The sequence below is a fragment of the Urocitellus parryii genome, chromosome 4, assembly GCF_045843805.1.
Source record: "Urocitellus parryii isolate mUroPar1 chromosome 4, mUroPar1.hap1, whole genome shotgun sequence".
Taxonomy (NCBI): domain Eukaryota; kingdom Metazoa; phylum Chordata; class Mammalia; order Rodentia; family Sciuridae; genus Urocitellus; species Urocitellus parryii.
Window position 1 is genome coordinate 93031307 of NC_135534.1, and position 20722 is coordinate 93052028.

Sequence of the window (20722 nt, forward strand, 5' to 3'; positions counted from 1 at the left end):
GTCCAGAGGATACAGATTTCTCATCACAGTTTTAGGCACCATCTCTTTCTATCCTACTGCTGGAGGTAAGTCACAGCTGGTTCTCTTTCCTCAGTGAAGTGCTGACATTTTATGAGCCATAAGCTAAAAAATCCAGTCAGCTTTTCCCACTTCATTTTCACACACTCACCATGTTAATTGAAATCTTGTTGACAGTTAAGGAATACCAAAAGGCACTGTTAATTTGTTTTCATTTTTATTGAAATAAAAATGTTTAAATACATGTACAAAAGTGCTTCTTAAAGTTGATAAAGGAAGGTTGGGCTGCCTGTGGTTTCCTGCAGAAGAAATAAAGGAGAGAAGGTCAAGAGGCTGCAGCCTTTGTTCCACTTGTTACCATGACTCTTCCATTGTCTCCCATGTGCTTGCTGATACCCTTGATATCCACCTGTGTCCTCTGTACTCTAGTCAGGAAATGGCACTTTGAACTTTGCAAAAGAAGTGAACTTTGCAAAACCTAAGTTATAGTATATCACTTCTCTGTTCAAAAGCACTTGAAGGGTTTTCCTTCTCAATCAGGACAAAAAATAATTAATATTTGCTATGGGATCACCAAAGCCTTTGGCTCAGGCTCATCCCCATTTCTCTGAATCTGTCTCTGCCATTTTTTCCACACTCATTCTTCTCTGGCTACACTGGTTTCTTGCAGCTCTTTAAACATAGCAAGCACATCTCTGCACCAGGGCATTTTTACTTGCTTTTGTCCTAGGATGGGACACTTTTCCTGGGTAAGAATCACAAGGTTTATTTCCCCTCTCTGTCAATTCATTGTTCTGATTTCATCATTTCAAATAATGCTTTCCTGAATAACCTATCATTAGCAGTACAGCCTCTACCTCTTGGTGTCCCCCTTTGCTTTTTTATTTTCTACTTTACTCTTATCTCTCTGTGACTTATGATAAATTTATGTATTTATGAATTCAGATCCTGATTATACTTATTAGACTATGAGATCTTTGAGGGTAAAGCTTCCATTTACTTTGTTCCATGGTATGTTTCATGCATCTGTAACAGAACCTGATAGTGCTGACAAATATTATTCAAAAAATAATTCAGTTTCCAAATGTGGTCCTATTGGATGAATTAGATAATAAAGCCTGTCCTGAAATATATTTGCAATTTTATGACTAAAGTGTCAGAAAACAGGGATAAAAGATGAATTCAGTACATATTTTGAAATAAATTTTAAAATAATGTGAAATTTAAAGTATGTTTTTCAGAGGGATCAATAATATGATAGGGTGTGATGATATAAAGCTGTTGTGAGTAAATAAAGTAATCATTGGGTCTAAATTAATTTATCCACTTATCTACTCTAAAATATTTTAATCAAAAAATATTTGAGGGTTAACATGAAAGCTTGAAGGAATTACTGAGAAGTAATTGAGGATCTGAGGTATACTGTGAGTGATTTGTCATTTACAGTGTGAGAACAGCACAAGAACCAGAGCACACAGGGTACAAGTCAAGGATATATGTTGTTGTTTTCCAGAAATGAGGATTAGACCCAAGAGTGCTTTACCATTGAGCAACACTCATCCACAGTTTTTTAAAAATTTATTATTTCTATTTTGAGACAGGGTCTTGCTAAATTGCTAGGCTGATATCAAACTTATAGTCCTCCTGCTTTAGCCTCCTGAGTGATTGGAATTACATTTCCAGGCTGTATTTTATGTTGTTTGGTAAAGTAGCTCAATGCCACCAATGTGAAACTTTTGGTCCACTCTGTGGACCAAAGAGCTGTTTCTTCCATATTCAGCCCCCTCCTTTGTTTTCTGTTTATTTTCAGGGTCTGATATAACATTTGGCAACACTGTGTGTGTGTGTGTGTGTGTGTGTGTGTGTGTGTGAATGCATGTATGCATAAGTGTGTGCATGTGCATTTTGTGTATGAGACAGCTCAAGAGAAAGAAAGGGAATTGGGAGGGCTAATGAGAGATAAATGAATATGTAACAATTTAAGCATAAGTACATTTGTATTTTAATAATTGCTATTCAGGATCTTTCATTGTTTATCATTTTTTGCCTTGGTTTTGCCTCCTTGATTGATTGATTGCTGTGTTGGCTGTGGAGGTAAAGAGGATTCAGATGCATACAAGGAGAATAAAAACTAGCAAATTATCACCAACTATGTCAACAAAGAATACTAGGTTGATCATTGAAGCAATCAGGTGCAATTGGTCACTAAACTTCACCACCAATATGACCCTCCTACCTATTTCACTTCCTAACACCAATGCAGGACTTACAATAGCCAGGAAAGAGGTAGAAAGGTTTTGTCAAGGTTACTCTCTCAACAGTGGGCATCTGGGCTCGAACACCTGGTTCATCAAATGAACTTCTTACCTAAAACCAAAAACAGCTCTAGATGAGATAAGCCTTATAAATTCACAGAAAATATTTTGCACCATAAACCAGAAAATTCCAGGAGTGGAAAGGACACTCCTGGGGCTGATGAGACCAAACCCATGGATATTCTACCTTGCTGATACTTCTAACCTTCCTCTCAGAATTGAGAACCCATCTAGGACTGTAATCTTTACTTAAAAAATAACAACTGCCTCATCCAAGCCCTTTCTATTTCCATTTCCTCTCCTTTCTATTTGTGCATTATAAACCTCACCGTTAATTATTCCTGGAGGTCTGTTAATGAGGATTGGATTTAGAAGAGGCCCTGTTTTTAACCCTCACACAGGATGACTCCTCAATTTGAGGAGAATTGATTCACAGGATTGTCTTCAAGACTTGAATACAGAACAGCTTTGACTTCCACTCCTGCAACGAGCTGACCTCTGAAGTCTTGTCCGGGACTGATCAGTGAGATCTTCCTTACCCTAAACACACTATTTTTGGTCTTTTTTCTAGGAGCATCCTGAAAGTACTATGTCTAATTTTTATTCATCCAACAGGTCTTAACTTTCTAGGTTCCTATTTGCAGAAACCCTGTCTTGTTACAATAGAATATTCTCCAATATTCTCATAAGTACATCTCTTTTACCAGGGAAGTATTACTGTCCTCTACAGTATTAAATTTTAAAACAACCACAGTTTCCTGTGTTTTTTAATTAATTTATTTATTTTTAGTTGTTGTTGGACCTTTATTTTATTTATTTATATGCGGTACTGAGAATCTAACTCAGTGCCTAACACATGCTAGACAACTGCTTTACCAGTAAGCCACAACTCCAGCCTCTCCTATGTTCTTAATACCAGTCCCTCCTCTGTAAAAAAAAAATGAGCATTCATTCATTCATTCATTCATCTATTTAGTCAATTAATATTAATTGAATATCTGTTTGGTGCATGTTGACATGTTCAGCAAATTCTTGCCTTCATGAAGCTTTCATGTGAGTGAGAAAATACACATTTAAAAAGCCAAAACACATAAATAAAATATATACTGAGTGGATGGTGGTAGGTACTATAAATAAAAATAATTTAGGAACAAGGGTGAACAAGGAATGTCTAAAATCAAGGAAGAAGTATTAAGTCTCTCTTTCCTGATCATTCCATTTAAAGAGTGTGTTTATTCTCTTCCACATGTTTAGGTCTTTCTCTTTATGGATATCATTGTAATCTGTAATCACATACTTCTTTCTTGACCTACTTTTCTTAATACCCAGATGTCTGACAGCAATTTAAGTCCTGGGTGGTCTTAAGCTCACAATACGTTTCATTTACCCCAACATCAACAGGAGAGAACCCATTCCCTTGTAGACCACCCAGTATGCATTTATTTAATAAATTAAGCAATGAAAGTTAATGTCAAATACTTTTCTTTCTCTGAATTCTAAGAACTCATAGCTTTCTATCCCATAATATAAACCTTAGACTTTATGTCATTTTGTTGTACTTTGATCTCCCACTGTGGCACACTGGCTCCCTTTTCTAAACCTGATTTTAAATACCTGAATGACAGAAAACAGGTACTTTTTCTTGCTTGATACAGTCCGTCACTGACATGTGAAAGTTGAATAACATTATTGTTCTTTATGAATAAATAAATGGTTGAATTGAAAAGGAAAGAGAAGCTTACCCTCAGAAATATTTCCTCGAGGTGATTGCAGCAGGAATATTTCTGGAAGCATCTGATGAGTTCTTTGATGAAGGGAGAGCCCCCAGTTTTGTATCTCCAGGACATGTTATCTGTGGAGATTTAGGTGTTATGGTGTCATGCCTTGGTCTGAGGGCTTTAACTATTTTCTCTGTTCAATTTATTTTGTGTTTTAGATTTTTTTTCTTTTTTAAAACATATCTTAGGAATTACCTTTTACAGGTTTAGGGGAAGCCTTTGTCATCCCACATTAACATCACAGGAAATCCATAAACACAGAGAATATTAAAATGAATAGAGAAAAAAAGTTTCTGGAGGGGAGGTATATGTTTATGTCATAGATTGTGGTGGTAAGTTCATATTATCTCTAAATTCATTAAGTTCTATACATTCAATCTGCACAGAGTTTTTGTATGTCAATTTTTCATCAGTGAAAATATTTTAGAAATAAGAATTGAGACTTTGCAATTTAGGGAATGTGAATGTAAGGCTTCTAAAATGTTTATCTGCAGCCAAACTACTAACTGCTGTTACCTATTGTTAGACTGAATGAGTCTCCCCATGACATTATCTACTCTTTTAAAAGAGTATCCACTTTCCTACTGGAGCATGTAACAGCATCATACATGGACAATCAAAATGGAAATATGGAGAAAATGACTTGGAATTGATCACATGAGATGGGGAGAACAGTTCTGGGGCTCATAAAATCTCCACTAAAAATGTTAAATAGATTTAGTAGAAAATGGTATCGGTCATATGTGCTTAAGTGGTGTGTAATTAAGGGGATTCCTTGTATTGGGTTGCTTTAATATTTGGGCATATCTTTGATTGTAAAGTGTAATATGGAAAATAAAAGAACATTTTTTAAAGTGTTGAGGCTAAGAATCTCTGACCCCCAGCACAGATAAGATTTATGTAAAATATATCAAAAGCCTTCAAAATGTCTCTCAGACTATTGCTGCACAGGGCCTATCTTGATTTCCTAAAATCACTGAAAAGTAGCCTTAGGACCATAAATGTCTGTCTGTAACTGAAAGACATACGTGGGGTTGATGAATAGAAAGCAATGAAGTCCTTCTCCACATGGGTCTTGTAAACACCATCTTCATCCAGGTTCATCTGAGAGTATGAAGAGCTGTCTTCCAGGGCTGGAGAGTCTCCAACCCATGTTTCGCCTCTGTTTCCTGTAGAGACATCAACTATCTGCACCCTGTGCCCCCCTCGGTATGACTGTCACAATTGCCCACCGTGTTCTTTTGAATGTTCACCCAATTAGTTACACACACCACTGTCTCCAGAGAGAGAAGAGTGAGAGAGGGCATTATACTAACAAAGAATTAACATATCACAAAAAGAAAACAAACCATTTTTTTAAGAAGAATAAAGAAGGAGTTAAAGCCTTATCTGCATAGTTTCAGAGTATAGCTATCAGTTTTTAGTAAAATTATTTTTGCTTTAAATAAAAAAAAGAGCCAGGCATGGTGGCACATGCTTTTAATTCCAGTGGCTCTGCAGGTGAGGCAGGAGGATCACCAGTTCAAAGCCAGCCTCAGCAAAAGGGAGGTGTTAAGCAACTCAGTGAGACCCTGTCTCTAAATAAAATACAAAATAGTGCTGAGGATATGTCTCAATGGAATAGTGCCCATGACTTCAATCTCCAGTACCCAGAAAATTTAAAAAAAAGCAACAGTTGCTCCCAATAGCCACCAGGAAACTAAAATTTAACTGCTATCCCTCATGTCCCCTAAAAAACCTATTTACTTCATCATCAATATTATATATAAACAGGGTGCTGCTGTTATATAATGGCTCCAATTTCTTTCTTTTTAAAAATTATTTTGCGGGGCTGGGGATGTGGCTCAAGCGGTAGCGAGCTCGCCTGGTATGCGTGCGACCCGGGTTCGATCCTCAGCACCACATACCAACAAAGATGTTGTGTCCGCCGAGAACTAAAAAATAAATATTAAAAATTCTTTCTCTCTCTCTCTCTCCTCTCTCACTCTCTCTTTAAAAAAAAATAAAAAAAATAAAAATTATTTTGCTATATAATTATTAACATATTAATGGTACAAGTTAATTGATTTCACTGAAACATTTCTACACATGTATATATTATGTCTACTTCCCTTCTATCCTCTTACCATTTCTTGTTATCTGCTCTACACCCAGATCCCTCCTTATTCCCTAATAATCCCTCTTCTTTTTTTAGTTCTGTTTTCCTTTGTTCTCACTTATGAGATAAAACATGTGATACTTCTCTTTTTGTGTCTGATTAATTTGCTTAACATCATGTATCCAAGATGGATTCTTTTCCTGCAAATGGCACAATTTCATTCTTCTTTATAGTTGAATAATATTCCTTTGTATGTGTGGATTTATGTGTTTTATATACATATATGAAAGTGTGTATATATGCATGTTTTATTCATCCATTCATCTATTGATAGGCACCTAGGCTGATTCCATATCTTAACTATTATGAATAATGCTGCAATAAACACAGGAAGCAGCATTCTCTCTTTTGTATGCTGACCTCATTACCTTGAGGAATAAGCAGAGGCTGGTATAGTTAGATCCTACAGTAGTTCTACTTTTAATTTTGGAGAAATCTACATACTATAAAAAACATCAAATTACCTGGAAAGAACAATTGAGAGGAGGAAAAATTGAATTTGGACTCATAACTTTAGAGGTTCAGTTCACAGTCATTTGACTTCATTACTCTCTGGACTTCATCCTCTCAGGACCAGAACATCATGGGAGAAAGGCATAGCAGAGGAAAACTTTTCAGCTCATGGCAGCCAGAAAGCAGAGAGGGGGAGAGAGGAAGGGACCAGGGAGCGGGTAAACGCTTTCAGGGTGTCCTCCAATGACCTACTTCTTCTAACTAGGTCCTACCTCCCTGTAGTCCATTCAGCTATCAGTGGATGAATCTAGCACATGGACTAATCCTCTAATGAGGTCAGAGCCCTAATCATTGCTTAAAATCCCTATCTCTGAACCTTACTGTATTGGGGCCATGCTTCTAATGCATGAGCTTTGGGGGCCATTCTAGTTCTAAATCATAACAGGCTCTTTTTTCTCTACACCCTTGCCACCATTTATTATCTTTTGCTTTGTTGGTAATAACCATTCCAGTGGAATGAGATGGAACATCAATGTAGTTTTAATTTGCATTTCTGTTATAGAAAAAGATGTCAAACTTTTTTATAGGCTTTTTGTTCATTTGTACTTTTTAGAAAAGTATCTGTTCAGATCATTGGCCCATTAATTGGTTGAATTATTTGCTCTTTGGTTGTTACTTTTTTAAAGTTCATTATATATTCTGGATATATATTCGTCCTTTTTCAAAGGAGTGGTTGGCAAAGATTTTCTCCCATTCTATAGGCTGACTCTTCACTGTTGTTTCCTTTGCTATGCAGAAAGCTTTTTAATTTGATGCTATCCATTAGTCAATTCTTGCTTTTGTCAGAAAATTATTGACTCTGACATTATCTTGTAGTATATCTACCATATTTTCCTCTCATAGTTCATGTCTTACATTAAAATCTTCCATTCACTTTGAGCTAATGTTTTGCAGGGTAAAGACAAGCATCTAGTTTCATACTTCTGTGTGTGGATATGAAATTTTCTTGGCTCCATTTGTTGAAGAAACTATCTTTTTTCCAAAGTATGTTGTTGGCACCCTTGTTGAAAATCAGATGGTAGTAGATGAGTGGATTCATTTCTGGGTCTTTGATTTTATTTCATCCTTCTATATGTCTGTTTTAATGCCAATATCATGCTGTTTTTGTGGCTTTGTAGTATAATTTGAAATCAGGTATTATGATTCTTCCAGCATTGTTTTTATTTAATATTTTGCTTGTTTATTTATTTATTTATTTTTTGCTCAGGATTCCTTTCCCTATCTGGAATATTTTATACTTCATAAGAATTTTAGGATGGTTTGTTTTTAGTTCTGTGAATAATAACATTAGAATTTTTGTTTTATTTTGTTTTTATTGATTTGTTTGTTCAGTACTGGGGACTGAACCCAAGGACACTTTACCACTAAACCATATTCCCAGCCCTTTTTATTTTTATTTTTTATTTTAAGGGTCTGGCTAAGTTGCTTAGGTCCTCACTAAGTTGCTGAGACTGGCCTTGAATTTACAATTCTCGTACTTCAGGATCCTAAGTCACCGAAATTATAGACATTTTGCTACCATGTCCAGCACTAGCAACAGTGTTTTGGTGGAGGTTTCTTTGAATCTATAGATTATTCAGGGTAATATTGCCATTTTAACACATTATTAATCCTCCACATTCTTGAATGTAAGAGGATTTTTCAACCTTCTAGTGTCTTCTTCAGTTACTTTTTTCAGTGTTTTATTATTTTTCATTCTAGAGGCCTTTTACCTCCTTGGCTAGGTTTATGCCTAGATATTTTATTTCTTTTGAGGCCATTTTGAATGCAATTATTTTCCTGATTTCTTTCTCAGCAAGTTCTTATTGTTGTATAGGAGGACCGATTTTTGTATGTTGATTTTTGTATTCTTCTACCTTACTGAATTTGTTTATCAGTATTTGTGAAGTCTTGAAGGTTTTCTACCTGCAAATTGAGAAAATTTGACTTCTTCCTTTCAAACTTCCAACCCTGTTGTTTCTTTCTTTTGCCTAATTTCTCTGGCTATAATTTATAGTACCATATTGAATAACAGTGGTAAGCATGGATATCCTCTTCTTGTTCCTAATCTTAAAGGAAATACTTTCAGATTTTCTCATTTCTGTATGGTGTAGACTATGGGTCTGTCATATAGCATTCATTATGTTGAGATATAATTTTTCTGTATTTAATTTATTCAGTAATTTTTATCAGGAAGGCAGATTGAATTTTATCAAAGGCTTTTACTGCGTCAATTGAGATGATTATGTGATTTCATCCTGGATTTGATTTATGTGCTTTATTATAGTTATTTATTTGGATATTTTGAACCATACTTGCATCTCTGGAATAAATTAACTTGATCATTGTACATGATCTTTTAAATGTGCTGTTCAATTTGCATTATTTTATTGAGGACTTTGCATTTATGCTTATCAGGGATATTTATCTGTAGTTTTATTTGTTGTTGTGTCCTTATCAGGTTTTATTAGCAGGATAATATTGGCTTCATAAAATGAGTTTGAAATGATTTCTTCCCTTTATATTTTATGAAATATTTTGAAAAATCATTGGTGTTAATTCTTTTTAAAATCTGGTAGAACTGAGCAATGAATCCATCTAGTCCTAGGCCTTTCTTTGTTGGAAGTCTTTTTATTATTGCTTGAATCTCACTACTCATAATGATCCATTTAGGTTTTTATACACATTTGATTTTGTTTTATCAAGTCTTATGTGACTAGAAATGGCCCATTTCTTCTAGATTATCTAATTTATTGGCTTATGTTTTTAAAATGTTCTCTGATTATCCTTTATATTTTAGTGATATTTTTTTCTCCTTTTTCATGTTTAGCTTCATTTAGTTCAATCTTGTCTTTTGTGGGGGGCAGAGGTCAGTTTAGCTAAAATTTTGTTTTGTCTTTTCAAAGAAACAATTCATTTTTTTATTGTTGATATTTTGTACTATCTTTGTAGTCTTCATTTTTTTCTCCTCTGATCTTTATCATTTGTTTCCTTCTATTAAATTTGGTTTGATTTCTTGATATTTTAAGCCCTTGAGATGTATGACTGTGTTATTTATTTAAAGTGTTTCTGTTTGTTTCTTGATGTAGGCACTCACTGCCATAAACATCCCCCTTAGTACTGCTTCTGCAATGTCATACAGGTTCTGGAATGTGGTGTGTCCATTTTCACTCGGTTTTTATATTTTTACATTTCCCGTCCCTGATTTCTTCAATAACTTACTCACCATTCATTCAAAACCTCCATGTGCATAATATCTTTAATTTTTCTTACTGTTCATTTCTAGTTTCATTTCTCTGTGATAAGGTGCAAGAAATTATTTTACTTTTTTTTTAATTTGTAAGGACTTGTTTATGACCTAATAAAGATTATATTTTGGAAAAAAGTTCCATGTGCTCCTGAAAAGAATGTGTTCTTCAAATGTTGGATGAAATATTATATAGATGATTGTCAAGTCCATTTGATCTATAATGTTTCCCTGGTTTTTCTTTCTGGTGGGGGTGGTGTGTGTCTGGAAGAGCTATGTATTGGTGAGAGTGGGTCAGTGAAGTCACTCACTATTATTATATTAGAGAATTTCCTTACTTTCAAATGCATTTCATTAAAATGATAATGTCCCAGAGTTTTAATATTTATGCTTAACAGACTTAGGAATTCTGGAATTCTCTTTCATCACTTACAATCAATTAAAATTATATAAAAATGTCTTCACTGAATTAGAGCAAATTATATTCCCTGCTTTTATAATTATGTCAATATGAATCCTAATGTTATGTATAACTAAAAAAAATAACAAAAGGGAAAAAAGCGAACAAAATGTCTTAATTGACAAGAAAAATTCTCATAATACCACTGTAAATGGGATTTTCTAATGATTAAATTTAGTTTATGTGCAGTAGATAAGGCCTATGATTGTTTCTGTAGACATAAAACATCCATCATAGTGTCCTGCACACCTTCAAAATTATTTTCTCTTCCATCTCAGAACTCACCACCTCTGCAGGCCTGCACAATGATGACCTTGGGTTTGTCTTTAAGCGCAACACAGTTGCAGTTGTTGAATATCTGGAAGATGCTGTCATAAGGTAGCACATCTTCATTTTTCTGACTATGCAAAGTTCCACAGATTCCATGAAGGGTGCCATGAGACATAAGCACCAAGAACATGCTGTCTGAGGATTTGTGCTCTGGTAAGTCAGCAAATTTCATCAGCTCCAACTTCATATCCTGTGAAAAGGCCAATTTCATACTTTAATAAGAGATATTCAAGTCAATCTGACTTCCTAGATTCACTACAAGCATTCAAGGAAACACACGTAATTTTTATCATGGTATCTTTACATAGTGGTTACTCAATAGTGATAATTGTTTTATTTTTCTTTCTCAATAGGACAGTAGGTTCAAACTTTCTGATCTTGATGACATATTATAAACTGTCTTCTTAATGTATTATATATTCATGAATGTTACTCACAATATTTCTTCCTTTCTCGCTCTATCTTTTCTCTTAACTAACTGGAGTCTTATGTTTTAAATGCATCATACCACTTTCCTTCTTAACCCCTTCCTATACGCTTAAACTAAAATAGAAAGCTTCTGGCCTGAATGTATTCCACTCTCCTGCTATACTCCTGCCCTTGCTTGTCTTGCTGGTCTCTTTCCCACACTATATTTATTCTCAGCTTAGCCCTTTCAATTTCTAATTAATTATTGGGGTCAGGACCCATGCCAATCATTTTTTTGTCTAGATGCATGTAATTAAGGATATTTGAAGTTGAAAAGAGACATAGAGATCCTGGGAAATAATAGACTAGAGGGATCCATCTATATGGTAGCTATTCTTAGATTGAATAAGAACAACAGTTCTGGGTCTACACATTGGGAAAGTACTTACAAGGGGCACTTTCATTTCAAATTGATGGTCTGAACTCTGTGATAAGGAGCAAGTCCTAGAGGGATAGAACCGGGACTAATCAGGGTTGGGCAGAAAGGGTGACCTGCAGTGTCCTGCTACCAGCTCTACTACATCTCCTATGCCCACAAGGATCTGAAGAAACTGCTAAAGTAATCTGGAGACCTTTCACACACCTCTTCCCAGGACAGAGACAGAGGTTCTCAGAACAAGGGATGCAGCACAATCTGGATTGTTCCACAGACTCACTGGGCAAGAGGCCTTTCCAGTAGCACCTGCCAGAGTTGCAATCCTATCCCCAATTGGAAGAACATAGTCATACTGAAGTGAATCTGTTCACAACAGTTCACACTCCCTCCAATACTTTTTTCCAGGTAAGGAGGGGGTAAAGTTTAGAATACAGATGTTCTTATCAAGTTTGGCTAGTATGGAAAAGAGCTGAGAACTAACAAATAGTATGAAAAGTGTGTCATACAAACATTCTCATAGCTGGATAATTCTAAACTTGAAACATTGGAAAGAAATTTCTCCTTTTTTTAAAACCTCAGTAAGAAGAAAACATGTTTTTTTTATGATTGCAAAGTGATTTCTAGTGTTTTCCCTCATTATTATTTTCTTTTTTAGAGTTGTATCTAATTTACTTATTTTGTCAATAAATTGTATTCTTTCTCAATAGACCTTTTCTTCTTTTCATTTCCATTCCCTTCTCTGCCACTCTTTTTCCGTCCTCATTTTAAATTCTGTCTCACTTACTTTCTCCGCCATTTTTTCTTTCTTGTTTTTGTCCCTTCTTTGAATAAAATTTGATATTAAGTATACTACCATTAATATTTAACCTGTCGGTTTATTTTATATTATGTCTTACCTACTTCTTTCATTGCTTAATAGAGTTGTAGAGATTATTGGTAATTAGTTTTTTTAAACATATGTTGACATATGGTTTGCTATTATGCTATCACTGTTACTGGAAGTTACTCTTTTCTCTCAGAGCACTAGTGGTTGAACTTAGAACCTGGATATTCTCAAGCCAAGATATACCCGCCAACTCAGAGTAGATTGTAAAGAGATAAAAATGTGGCATCTATACACAATGGAGTATTATGCAGCACTAAGAAATGACAAAATCATTGAATTTGCAGGGAAATGGATGCATTAGAGCAGATTATTCTAAGTGAAGCTAGCCAAGCCCTAAAAAACAAATGCCAAATGTCTTCTTTGATGTAAAGAGAGCCACTAAGAACAGAACAGGAAGGAAGAGCATGAGGAAAAGACTAACAGTAAACAAAGACGAATAGGGGGAGAGAAAGGGAGAGAGAATGGAAAGCATATGGAAATGGTAGGAGACCTTCAATGATACACAAAATTATAAGAGGTTATGAGGGGCAAGGGGAAGGGGGGAAAAAGGGAGAGAATTGAACAACATCAGAGGAGGTAGAGAGGGAAGATGGGAGGGGAGGGGAGGGGAGTGGGGATAGTAGGGGATAGGAAAGGTAGCAGAATACAACAGTCACTTATATGCCATCATGTAAAAATGTGAGTATGTAACAGATGTGATTCTGCAATCTGTATTTGGGGTAAAAAAGGGAGTTCAAAACCCAATTGAGTCAAATGTATGAAAGATGATATATCATGAGCTCTGTAATGTTTTGAACAATCAATAAAAAAAAGTCCAAAAAAAAGAGATAATGACTCACTAAAGAATTTCATAACTACTAAACCAACATTGCAAAAGATGCTTAAAGAAATCCTATACATATAAGTAGATGGTATTAACAACCAAAAAGGATCATGAAAGAATAAATCTTGTTAAAAGACTAGATAAGCAAATACTAATTAGGATTGAATTAGACATTAGAAGTAAATCAAAATGGTAGAGAATAATAAATGCCTTCCTATAATAGCACTGAATGTTAATAATTTCAACTCTTCATTTAAAAGACATAAATTTGAAGATTTGATTTTTTAAAAAGACCAAACTATGTATTCCCTACAAGAAACATAACTCATAAGCAAATACATTAACAGGTTAAAAGTGAGAGGATGAAAAATTATATTCTATGCATATGGAACCCAAAAGCAAACAGTACTTAATTACTCTCATATCTGACAAAATAGACTTCAAGCCAAAATAAATCTGAAGAGACAAATGAAAGTCACTATAAACTTGCAAATGGAATAGTCCAACAAAAAGATATAATGATAATAAAAAATTATGCCCCAAACTTTGAAGTATCTACTTACATAAACCAAACTCTGTTCAACATAAAGGTTCAGATAGATTCCAATATAATAAAATTTGGTAATTTCAATACATCTTTTACCAATAGAAATATCATCAGTTATAAAATGAGCAAGAACTTAAAACATGATAAATCAAATAAAATTAACAGACATCTATAGAGCATTTGATTTAACAATAGCTGAATTTACTTTCTTCTCAGATGCTATTTTGGAACTCTTTTCCAAAATAGTCCACAGTTTAAGCTATAAAACAAGATTTGGCAAATAAAACTGATTGATAACAATCCCTTGAATTTTAACAGATCATAATGGAATGATATTATAAAACAACACAAGAAAAAACTAAAGCATATAAACCCATGAAAATAGATTGAAACACTTTTATATGATGAATGCATCATCAAGGAAGGCATAGAAAAAATTAAAACATTTTTAGAATCATATAAGAATATAAATAGTATATACCAAAACCTCTTTGACACTAGAAAGGCAGTTCTATGAATAGAGTCCATAATAATGAATGCCTATATAAAAAATTCAGAAAGGACTCAAATAACCTACTGATGCAGCTAAAGGTCTTAGAAAACAAGAACAATCAATTGCACAACCAACAACAAGAAGGAAATATAAAAGATCAGAATCAAAATTGATGAAGTAGAAAACAAAAATACAAAGGTGTGGCTCTTTGAAAAGAAAATAATATTTGTAATCTCTTAATGTCATTGAAATCCAGAAAATCAATAGGAACTACATAAAAAAGTGTATTCCAATAAACAGAAAAATTACGAGGAAATGGATAACGTTCTAGACACATATGACCTATCAAAATTGACCCAAGAGGGGGAAAAAACTAAATCAGCCAATAACAAGCAATGTAAATGAAGGAGAAATAAGAAGTCTTCCAGAAAAGAAAAGTTCAGGACCAGATGGATTCCCATCTAAATTCAACCAGATATTTAAAGAAAAATTAAGGCCCATGTTCCTCAAATTATTTCATGAAATAGAAACTGGTGGAACACTCTGTATTTATTCTATGAAACAAGTATAACTCTAATACCCAAACCAACCAGATACAAATATATCAAGGAAAGGAAGCTAGAGACCCATAACCCTGTTAAACATAGGCAGAAAGTCTGTAATAAAATATTGGTAAATCATATTCAGAACGCATTAAAAAGATTGCACATCATGACCAAGTTGGCTTCATTCCAAGGAAACAGGGTGGTTCAACATATGCAAATAAATAAATGTAATTCACCCTAAAATAGAATAGACACAGAGAAAACCTTCAAAACGTTCAGCATCCATTAATGACAAAAACATGTAGAAGCTAGGGATAAAAGGAACTTAAATAACATTATATGGGCTCTATACAACAAGCCCAAAGCTAACATTATAGTGAATTGGGGCCATCTAAAAGCATTTCCTCTAAAATCCGAAAAAGCCAAAGTTATTAATTCTCACCAGTCTTATTCAGTGCAGTAATTAAAATTCTAGCCAGGGAATTTAGGCAAGAAAATGAAATAAAAATGATACAAATAATAAAGGAAAAAGTCAAATATCACAGTTTGCAGATTATACATTTCTATAATTAGAAGATCCTAAAAGCTTCACCAAAAGTCTTCTAGAGCTGGTAAACAAATTCAGTAAACTAATAGGATACAAAATTAACATACAAAAACAAGAATTTTTCTATAATCCAAGAGTGAATTTGCTAAGAAAGAAATAAGAAAAATAATACCTATCATAATAATCTCAAAAATACTAACAATGAATCTAAAAAAAGTGAGAAAAACCTCTTTAGCATATATAGAAAAAAATTGAAGAATACGCTAGAAAATTGAAAGATATCCTGAGTTCATGAATGGACAGAATTAATATTGGTAAAATGGCTATATTACCAAATTGCATTGAATTACCAGATTCAATGCAATTTCCATTAAAGTACCAATGAAATTTTTTACAGAACTAGAAACCTGCTCTTTAGATTCACGTGGAAGAATAATAGACCTAGAATAGTCAACATGACACTGAGCAAAAGGAGCAACACTGGAATCATCATAATACCCAATTCCAAATTGTATATTTCAAATTATAGATATGTAATAACAAAACAATACAGTACAGGAATAAAAACAGAAATACATAACAATGGGATAGAATAGAAGACCAAGAGACAAACCCCAAGTGATACAGTCATCTAATCCTTGACAAAGACATGAAAAAACATATGTTGGAGAAAAGATAGCCTCTTTAACAAGTGGTGCTGAAAAAACTGGATATCCACATGTAAAAGAATGAAACTAGATCCCTATCTTTCTCCCTGCACAAAAGGCAACTCAAAATGGATCAATAACTTACAATTATTAGACCTGAAACATTGCTACTGCTAAAAGAAAACAGGGGCAACATTCCAACACATGCATGCAGGCAATAATTTTCTCATCAAGATTCCTAAAGCTCAGAAAATAATTTTTTAAAAAATAAATAAAGAAAAATGGGATAGAATTAAGTTTAAAAATTTCGGTACAGCAACATGAACATTTACCAACCTTAATAGAGAGCCCACAGATTGAGGGAAAATCTTTGCCATCCATTCTTCCAACATAAGATCTCTATTCACAATATATAAATAATTCATAAAATTTAAAACTAAAACAAAACATACAAATAACCCAATTGATCAATGGGCATGTGAACTAAACAGGCATTTATCAAAAAGAAATACAAATGGCCAAAAATATATGAAAAAAATATGTCAAATATCTTTAGCAATCAAAGGAATGAAAAATAAAAGATGCACTGAGATTTCATCTAATTCAAGTTAGAATGGCCATCATCAAGAATACAAATAACAATTAATGCTAGTAAGAATGTGAGGAAAAGGGAACTTTTACATGTTGTTAGTAGGGATGAAAATCTGTATGAATGTTCTTCAAAAGATGAGAATGGAACCACCACAAGATATAGCTATACCACTCCTTGCTATTCACCCAAAATAATTAAAGTGAGCATACTCTATAAATATATGAATACTCATGTTTATATCAGCACAATTCACAATAGACAAATTATGGTACCAATCTAAATGTCCATCAATTGCAAAATGAATAAAGAAAATGTGATACATACACACAGCCATAAAGAAGAATGAAAATACATAATTCACATGAAAATGTATGGAACTAGAGAGCATTGTGTTGAGTGAAATAAAACAGACTCAAAAATTCAAGGGTTTAATGTTTTATCTCATATGTAGAAACCAGAGAGAAAGAAAAGGAAGAAAAGGGATCTCATGGAAATAGAAAGAGACCAATAGGATAGAGGCCGAGAGGAGAGGAGGGCAAAGGGAGATGATGAGGAATGAAATTGATCAAATTATGTGCATGTACAAATATGTCACAACAAATCTCATTTTTATGTATAATCATCATGCACCGATAAATTGAAAAAATAAATAAACAGAAATAAATTTAATTCTTTCATTTTGGTCACACATACTATATAAAGTTATTAAAATTTTTGCCTATCATGGAGCTAATTTGTTAGTAGAAGGATTAGTGAGGGGCTCTTACCTCGGCTTTAAGATTCTTTTTCACCTTCACAGTGTAGTCCAGGCTTTCAAGCAGCCCCTTCATTTCCGTGATGTCACATTCAGCCCCACTCCTCACAGTAGTATACTCAAACTCTATATTGCATATAATGAGCGCCTGACGAGTGCGATTATTTTTCTCCATTATTGGATAGATCTGTATGAAATGGATATATAGCAAATTTGATTTAGCTGAGCCCTTTTAAGTACCCATACTCCTATGAGCATACATTATTAGGTCTCATTTAGCTCCTTTCTCCCCTAAATTCTAAAGAAGATACATCTTCATCTCTCAAGGTTCTAGATCCAGAATCAGGACACATCTGGAATGGTTACACAAGAATCTTGAGGAAACTAGAATTATTCCTACATTCTCCTCCTCCTCTTTCTGTTCATCCAGTAAATCTTTCTTAGTATTCAAGGTTCTGATCAAATTTCATAAAATCTAAGATATATTTGCCATTGACTCCAGTAAAAAAGAAAAAAAAATTGAATGAAACAAATATCTTTTGGCAACTGCATTATTTTGACATTACTTTTAACACGTCAGCTTAAAATCCTTTAGAAGCTTTAATGATTTTTTAATGTTTTTAAAAAAATATCCTGCAAGTCTAGGCTTCCCAACTAGAGTACAAATAATAAATACTCAGTCATGTTATCTGATAAATATTTTGCTTCTATGTGCACAGCTGAAATTTCATAACTGCAAAATATGAGAGTGAATAAATCAACAATATGACTCATATGACTTTTACTATGCAGAGAACTGGACTTTAACTGAACCAATATGATCTTGTCCTTGCTCCAAATCATCTATGATAAAGGTAACTGTCCCACCTCCCTGAAGTTGGTGTTATATCTTAGTGAGAGCAATTGCTTATTTCTCCTCTTTTTCATGCACAGATCACAGTACCTTTTTGGTGTTTTCATTATGCAGTCTCTGGAATTGCTCAGGAGAACAAAGCTTGAGGGTATTAGTTGATTCTGCTGGCTCAACTGCTCTGGACTTAGTTCCTGAATAAGCTGTAGGATGCATTACATTATATAAATTTTCATTTCTGCCTCTTTGACCCTATTTATCACCTGATAAATTTGAGAGAGTGGGAAATCCTAAGAAGAATTTTAAATAACTAAAGACCATACTCACATCTAACCACAGGTATATGGAGATGTATTGTGACTGGGGAAGAAGAGAGAAATTTTTGATAAAGAAAACTGATCCATTAAAAAAATGCAAGAACAGATTCTCATAATTCTGAGGGAAATACCTCCAAGTTTCCAAGTCAAATTTGGCCTTTTCACATTCTGCAAAAAACAATGATTTTCCCAGTGGTTTTACTTTATGGTTTTTACTCATTCACGTAGACTTCTGTGGTCTCTGAGCAAGAACATTATAAGTAAATATTTATCAGTGTGCTTTCCAATGGATATACTATGTGAATTGCATGTGCAATTTAAAATTTTCTACTATCTGTATTAACAAAGTAAAAATAAACAGGGAAATCAATTTTAATAGTATGTTTTCTATGTCCAAAATAGTGTGTAGTATGTTCAAAAAATTATTATTTCAAGCTTTGTAACTAGATACAATTCAATGTCACATGTGGCTAGTGACTACCATATTGGATAGTATAATATCCCATATTGGATGAGTAGTTTGAACTCTGGAAGATCAAGTCTGTCACTGTGACTTGTGTCTCAGAACTTTTGAACTCTAGCAATTCTCTTTATTCAATATGGGTAAAATGCTTTCAAAAAGTTATGCAATTTGGGACATTTTAAAGGGGTTTCCTTAGTCATAGTTGTAATTCACAGAAATGTGTAAGCATTGAAAAAGTCTAAACTTTGGCACTTACATAATAATCATAACTAACAATTGTTACATGCTTATCTTTCATTTGTTTATGCATCTTACATTAATTATTTGTTTCCTGTGTGTCAAGAACTCTACTTATTGCTGTTACTCATTGAAAAAGAAATCAGGTATGTCCTAGTGGGAAAAACTTGATAGACATAGTCTTGTCTACTGAGATGGAAAGGGAATATAAATGGAACAGATTTAATTAGGGGATCAAGCCTTTAATTTAAAATATGTTACTTCTATGAAATCAATGGAACATTTGAGCAGAAATGTTGAATATGCAGTTAGAGCTAAATGAGTTTGGAGTTTCTGGAGAAAATTTTGGACAAGAGCTAATATTTGGGGAATTATCATGTGTCTGTCAGTAGATGTTCCTAGCCTTACAAAGTTATATAAAGAAGTAGTATATTATCCCATCTAACAGATACTAAGCCTGATATCTGAAGAGGTGGAAAAACTTATACAAATTACCTAATTTACAAGGTGACGGAATCTTATTGTAGATTTCGCTTTATATAATGTTTCTAATAGTGAACTATTTCTATGAACAGCCTAAACATAACAATAGCTTTTTAGTGATTTAGAAACTGGATCTCACCAGAGAAAAGGCAAATCGGCCTATGAAAAGACAATGATTACTTTTGTGAAAACTACATTCATGATGAAATGATAGGAGGATCATAGAGATTCTGCATGGGCCCAAGGTTTGAAAAATTCCGGAAATTTTGAGATAGTTTTGTCAATGATTCCAGTCTTACCTTCTGTATCTTTGGCCTTTTTGTCCGCCTTAAGAAAACTCTGGATAACCAAGGGAACTGCCTCTTGGGGCTTCTTTCGTATGAAGTCCACAAAAATCCAGGCCTTGTCTCTAGGTGTGGCATTATTAAATTTTTTCTTTTCATCTTCTGGTAATTTAATCACATCTTTTTTCACCAAATTGTCCAAAAAACCAGTGATGGCTTTTTTGCCCTCGATTTCCAACCTCCTAAGTCGTTCTATTTCTTGTTTTTTTTCTGTCAGAAATAGAAAAAATCCTTCAACTGTAGGCTAGGCTTTAAGAGTTTTACTCTCACCTTAGACACAGCCTTAACATAAAATGCAATCACCATCTCCAAAACAAACTGCTCACCTCTTCATTGTACCCATGGACATCTCACACCTCCTTGAATTTGTAACAAACTATAGTGATTCCTTGTTACCTAAGTGTTGGTCTTTCTCTCTTTCTTTTCTTTTTCTTTTTCTTTCTTTCTTTTTTTTTTTTTTTTGGTTTGTTTGTTTTTTAAAGAGTTTCTTTTCTCCCAAATGTGGCATTGGGCCAAATGTTATGTCATCCACTGTTCTCATATTCTTGTTCT

General features: G+C 33.9%; 1 protein-coding gene across 1 annotated transcript in view; it reads right to left on the reverse strand.

The window, feature by feature from the left end:
* Positions 1-260: 260 nt before the first annotated feature.
* Positions 261-20722, reverse strand: part of LOC113185358 (caspase-4-like) — a 28282-nt gene continuing 7820 nt past the window's right edge. The window contains exons 2-9 of the mRNA XM_026392468.2: positions 20126-20380; positions 18420-18529; positions 17490-17663; positions 10754-10988; positions 5140-5280; positions 4076-4185; positions 2289-2385; positions 261-317 (exon numbers count right to left, since the gene is read on the reverse strand). Of these exons, the coding sequence (XP_026248253.2) occupies positions 316-317; positions 2289-2385; positions 4076-4185; positions 5140-5280; positions 10754-10988; positions 17490-17663; positions 18420-18529; positions 20126-20380 (1124 nt within the window). The 3' untranslated portion in view covers positions 261-315. The remainder of the gene's footprint in view (positions 318-2288; positions 2386-4075; positions 4186-5139; positions 5281-10753; positions 10989-17489; positions 17664-18419; positions 18530-20125; positions 20381-20722) is intronic.